This window comes from Antrostomus carolinensis, unplaced genomic scaffold, assembly GCF_000700745.2.
Source record: "Antrostomus carolinensis isolate BGI_N321 unplaced genomic scaffold, ASM70074v2 scaffold15047, whole genome shotgun sequence".
In the NCBI taxonomy this organism is placed as follows: Eukaryota; Metazoa; Chordata; class Aves; order Caprimulgiformes; family Caprimulgidae; genus Antrostomus; species Antrostomus carolinensis.
Window position 1 is genome coordinate 5745 of NW_010326730.1, and position 6451 is coordinate 12195.

Below are 6451 nucleotides of genomic sequence, written 5' to 3' on the forward strand. Positions count from 1 at the left end.
TGCAGAATGCTTGGCACAGCATTAGTATTTCAGTACTGTCTGGTAAAATGTTCAGCAGAGTCAATGGCATGGTAGAAGCTTTAGCAGGATCAGATTAATTAGAAAATAATCTTGAGTTTGCTCCTGTTTGAAGTAACAGACCAGAAGAAAATTTTAAAACTGGACATCTTGGTCTGGCTTTATGGAGAAGCCACCCTCTGGTTTGTGGAAGAAGGTGACAGAGGTGCCTACAGCTTCCTTTTGGGGGGTATTTAGGATTATTAAATCTAGTGACAGGAAGCAATTTGGAATAACCACCTTTTTAGTTGCCCTGACATTTTTCTCTGGTGTTTATCTTGCCCCTTGTTCTTACCATGTTGTGACAGCCAAGTGTAGAATGTACCTAGCAGTACCTATCCTGTAACTGCAAGCCTGAAGAACAACCACTGCATCTTTGTGCTTTTTAAAAGCTCCTTGTTCCAGTGAGAAACATATCCAGCTGACATTTTAAATGGCACTGAAGCTTTTCTTTATCTCAAACACTGTCAAGATTCCTGTTATATAACTTACTTGTCTATGAGTTTCTTTTATGTGTAGTTTTTTTTTCTTTTGCACGCTTGGTGACTGCTGTGCATTTTCATTAATGACGTGGAAACAGTGTGCAAGTCCATATATATATATGTCTTAATTGTGTGTTCTGTGGTTTCTTTGAGTACAGAGGTACCTACTTCATATAATTACACTGCATTTCTGTCTTTCTTTTAAAAAGACTATGTTGAGATCCATTTTCTTCCCCATCTTTTATTGACCACCGGCTAATGGAAATTTCTGTTTCTTGATATTTAGGTAATAAGTCCTGAGAAATACGATATCAAGTGTGCAGTCCCAGAAGCAGCAATAATTTTAAATTCATGTGTGGAACCCAAAATGCAAGTTACTATCACACTGACATCTCCAGTCATTCGGGAGGAGAACATGAGGGATGGAGGTTGGGAAGTTGTTAAAGATGTTACTTCTTTCTCACCCATTTTTTTATGTTTATCTATTCTGCTTAAGATGGCATTAAGGTCCTGGAAGGCAACATGCTGGCACATGTATTTGATTGAAACCTTGTTTTTCAACAACCAGTCTTGGTAGTGAACAGTTGGTTAAAATAAATGCTTACATGTTTATTTAATTTTTAAAATTTGTAACTTTATGTCCAACCTCAGCTTTCTGGAAAAGGTACAAACTTGACTATTTTTCTCCCCTCTTTTAAAATTATGTAAAAAACTAAGTGTATTACAGCAAGTGGCTATAAACTGGCTTTCTAGAGCAGTCTTGCCCTAAGAGAAAGATTGTATGGTTTTAGAAAATCAAATCACAGGTTTCTGGGTTTAAACTGGATCAGTATTACTATCACTTACACTTTCCAAATAGCAGTGCCACTTAAAAGGCACTTTTATAATACTTTTATGGTAACAGTACTTCTACCTTTAAAAGATGAGATTTTTTCCAGCTCTCTGAGGTTGCTTTTTGGTCTGGAGTGCTTTTTGAGTATATTTAGGCTCCTGGTTTTACAATCAGTTTTCTATCCAACTGGCAAACCCAGACTAGTATCGTAAGAATGGCTTTGTCGTTGAGCTGAAGCAGAAGGTTGAGCTTGTAAATCAATTTACGTTTCTGAAGTCCACAGTTTCTCTGGTGCCAGCAGTGTTGCTTTAGGGTCTGTTCTGTAACACTTTCAAAGCTCCAAAAGCTTTTAAGCCAACAAGCATGATTAATGTCTGCAGTACATTGGTTCTTATTTGGTTACGGGTCAGATAAAATTAACTTTTGTTTCCTTTTAATCCTGTATTTTCATAGTTGAAAGAGATCATGGCAAACAGGGTTCTGGTGTTTGACAGTGAACCTACAAATAGGAAATCTGAGGCTATCTTAACACTTCTCATGTGCAGGTTGAAAAAAATTGTATGTGTGTATGTGTACATGTGCTTGTGTATATACGTATTTATATAAGCCACAGAGGTTTTATTATTTCATCTCATCATCACATGTCCTCTAAAATACTTGAGGTTTTTATACTGCATTAGTAAATGTCCTGTAGCTGTGACCAGTGCATTGTAAGCCAGCTGCATTAACAAAGTAGTCCTCCATAAACAGAAAGAAAAATTTCAAGATGCTTTATCTGGTTTGGATTACTTCTGAGGAGTCTTTAAGAGTGCTTTGTACATTATTTTTAAGTTATGCATATTATTCCTAGCTGTAAAGGCTTTATAAATGTACTGTCACACCCAACCAATTTTACTTGTTTTTCAGCAATGTAAGTGTAACCTGACTTCTGTTTTGTCAGTGCTGAATCAGACTTCCCATATTATTTAAGTTTCTAAATAATACTTTAACTTAAAATATTTTATTATTAAATTAGATTAACCATTAAATGAAGTTAACCTAAACACCATGTTTATTTCTTAATGCACTGTGCAAAAGTGCAGTATTGATTCCTGCCAAAATAATCAATTTCAATTAAGTGGTTTCTGGCCTGAAATTCTATTATGTAGACTATGAATAAAATAAATTTCAAATTACTACCATCAGTCCCTTAATTTATACCACCTAAAGGAAACAAATCTGTATTTTGTCTGACCCACACTTGAGTTAAAATTATCATTGTGAGTTTATTCACTGCTGAATGCAGTATTGCCTCTAGGCAAGCAAAATCAAGTTAGATTTCTCTTCAAGACACTGAGCAGTATAAAATGGATGTACAGAAAAGTTCACTTTTGAAACTAGAGCAAATAGAAGACTGAATTGCAAATTATTGCAGCAAAGAAGGCCTTATTATGAAGACTGCTGTGTATTTGCTGCAGAGTAACAGTATGTGTTTGTGGTTTTCCTTACTGCATCTCCTCATGCTCTGTGTCTTACAATGGTTTAAAGTCTTCATTTCTTTTATCCCGCTTGGGGAGCTAGTTCAGGTGATAAGGAAGGCTTTACCGGAAGAAGCAGTTTGAGTAAAGACGCGACCGAGACTTGCACCTGGAGTAGAATCATGTTTCATATGTAATAATCTCATTACATGATAAAAGGCTAAAAAAAGAAAAAAAATACAGTGAAATAAAATTGTTAACCGCATAGCTACTGTTTCTTACAGTATTATGTGTTTAACAGTTTATGGAATCTGATATATTCAAAGTGCTCTAACCCCTGCTGTGGAATCTTTCCTTCAGCAAACCAAGTGTACATCCTTACAAACACATACATGTGTGCGCGTGTGTCTTTTTTTATCCTTAGCTAACAGCCCCGGTCCAAAGCCTTCTAGCAGAGGGACTTGATTCCTGTCAGGGGTTGCTGCCAAGACATCGGAAGGATTTTTGACCAAGGTTTTCTAAAGCTCAGTGTCACACCTGCCATGCTTTACAAAGGAGGGGGTTTGGATGCATAGTCCTAGCATCTGCTGTTACTTTGTGGTTTTGGTTTTTGGTTTGTTTTTTTTTTTTCCTTTTCTTTTCGTCTTTGTCTCTCTCCTGGAATTAAGCAGTGTTCACACTAGTCTTGAAATAGTTGACTGGGTAAAATCTGTTTCCCTTAATAAAACTTTAAGAAATTTATATACTTGTTAACCTTTAATGAAGAGGTAGTGTGGACACAGCATGTCTAACTGAAGATTAACCCCTTATATTCAGGCTAGTAATAAGTTATGTAGGGTAAGAATTCGTGCTTGTGTTTTGTAAATTAATTCATTTTTGTGTCATAGCTTAACAGGGTGGAAGGTTAGGCATCTGAATTTAGTTAAATAGTCTTTAAGGGGTTAATCCTGAAATGTGAAAAAAAAAATGCAAAAATCCACAGATTAAATATTAGAAGAGTTTCCTTCATAGATTTTTTTTCAGTCAATATATTCTCAGTGCAATAGGTGCCTTGGCAACTTCTGACTTGCAGAGTCTTCTTAAGTTTCAAAGGTATTCATATGATGTCTATTAGTACCACATATTAGATTGACATTACCAGCACTGAGTTAGATTCTCTTCTGTGCACTTAAACGGTAATTCTTTTTAGTAAAATTACTTTCCAAATTTAAGTTTTTCAGCTCTAGAAGTAATTGGAGTTTCAAATTATGTAATGAATTGTTGTGCTAAAAGTTTGCACAGTGTCACCTATTTGCATATCAGTTTTAGAAGAATGTAAATAATTGACTGATACGGCCACTAGGCCCAACAACTCTTATTTTTAGTTTCTTAACCTTACTTTGCCACTTTTTTTCCTGCTGTGGGTTTTCTCTAAATGTACTCCTTGTCTCTTATTTCCAGATAGTACTTGTTTCATCAGTTATCTTACCTGGCACCTCTCTTGCATAGCTTTGGGTTAGGGACCTTTTGGGGTTTTTTTTTTGTTTTAAAAGAAATACTGCTTTAAGTGTCTTCATTTGCTCTGTAAATGCCTTGTTAGTACAGTTTTTCATCTTTCCACTTTAACACATAGTCCATAACTTTGAGTATCTGTGTGAGAAGATACCTATGTTCTTCTCAGCTTCATTCTTATTTTGAAATCCTCCCTGTTTTAGCCCTGTGCAGAGCAATGGGACTATCCTCTAAAAAATGCTCGAATCTCAATTCTGAATGTAGTACTTCAGATTAAATTTAATTATTATATTGCAGAGTTGTACCACCATGTTCATTCATGGCATTTTAGCTCTCTGTATGCTAAAGATCCCTACTATTTATTTTACATTTGTGTAAAATAGGTTGTTTCAGAGCTGTCTTTCTGCAGCATCCTCAAAAGCTTCTCCTTGCAGGCATGTTTCATGAGTCTCAATGTATATATATTTTTTTTATTTATTTATTTTATTCTCTGACTTACCTAAATTTATATCTTGCTGGAGTAAACTATATTGTTCTGTACAGCCAGCTTTTACAAAATGAGTACTATTGAGTGAGGGCTTTTTGTTTCATCTTACCTGGTGTATTACCAGTTATGCTACCAATATATGTTGTTAATAGTCAAAATAGCCATTTTCATAATTAGTAAAACAAAGAACTTTTAAAGCTGATAACTGCATAATTTCTGTACAGTCTTTAAGTAAGCTGAAGATACCATTTCACATTGTTCAGTGATTCCAGTTTCACTGATTAAACCACTTCCAAAAGGGCCTGTAGTCTCTTCCTTTTTGGTAACAAAGTAATCAGCTCGGTAATCAGATCCTTTTCTGAATATTTAATTATGCAAGACCTACCATATTTTCTTTCTCTTTCAGACGTTCTGCTTTGTTTTTTTAAACTATTCCTTGCTTTTCTTTTCCCTGCTGAATCTTAAGTAAAGCAGTCCCTTTTCAGATCCTTCTCTGCATCCTAAATTATACTGGACGACATATATTATGGGCTGAGGAATTTTATTTATATGAGTAAGAGAGAGGGTACTAGCAAGTAGTGGAACTCTGTAATACTGAAGAACATTCCACGTTCCTTTAGTCAGATTTTTAAACAAAAATAATTTGAAGTGTAAGGTATGATAAAAATAAGATCATTGTGAAACATCTAGTGCTTTTAAGATTTGTTATACTTCGTTTTTCTTTTAAGAATAGGTCCAAATAACATGTGACCATTGAAATTTTACAAGAAACTAAGTTTGAATGTTTCTACTTGGTTAAAGTGGATTTTTGTGTTCCTTCTGTCTTGTGTTCTCTGTGCTGGTGCACTGTGTCCAACCATCCTTCCTTCAGTATTTAATTTTAGGGGATATGTGTTTTTCCCGTGTTAGCTTAAATAACGAAGTGCTACGCATTGCATAATCCGCAATGCATTTGAAAATCACCTCAGAGCTAAAGTATGATAATACGCTCTTGATCTTCATACTGGGTTGATGCCCTAATCATAATTTTTTTGAACATTCGCATTTGTTGTTCAAGGGTTGAAACTTTAAATGGCATGTGTGACATTGAAGCTACTTTAAGGAAGTGTTGCTCACCTGGTCAAACACCCATTCCTCACTGCATTTTGCCAATTCAATCCATTTTAGATGTAACCTCGGGTATGGTGAAAGACCCACCGGACGTCTTGGACAGGCAAAAATGCCTTGACGCTCTGGCTGCTCTACGCCACGCTAAGTGGTTCCAGGTTCGGAACATCATTTTACTTTCTTCTTGTAGCCTTATGAGAGATTAGTTCAGCTGCAATATAAATGTTTAATTGTGTGAAAACACTCAGCGTTGTTCATGCTAATAATACTTAATATTTCTGATCCCTAAATTTAAATGTAGAAGGTTGAGTATGGAGGAACTGCTTTATGCAGTTATTGCTCATTTGACGTGATTTTTTTTTTTCTGCTCATTGAGAAGGCGACGTTGAAAGCTTGACTCGCTTGGGGTGATCATATGTTGTATATTTGTTATATTTTCCATAAGGCTGCAGAGTAACTTTGCTTTAAATAATGGAATATGTGTTTAAAGCTTTGTGTTTAGATTTAAGACTTTTTTTCCTATTTCTTTTAAGTGCAT

At 35.3% G+C, this 6451-nt stretch overlaps 1 protein-coding gene across 1 annotated transcript in view; it reads left to right on the plus strand.

The window, feature by feature from the left end:
• Positions 1 to 6451, plus strand: part of LOC104527863 (zinc finger RNA-binding protein-like) — a 16328-nt gene that overhangs the window by 4880 nt on the left and 4997 nt on the right. Inside the window, 2 exon segments of the mRNA XM_010171688.1 lie at positions 826 to 967; positions 5974 to 6071. Of these exon segments, the coding sequence (XP_010169990.1) occupies positions 826 to 967; positions 5974 to 6071 (240 nt within the window).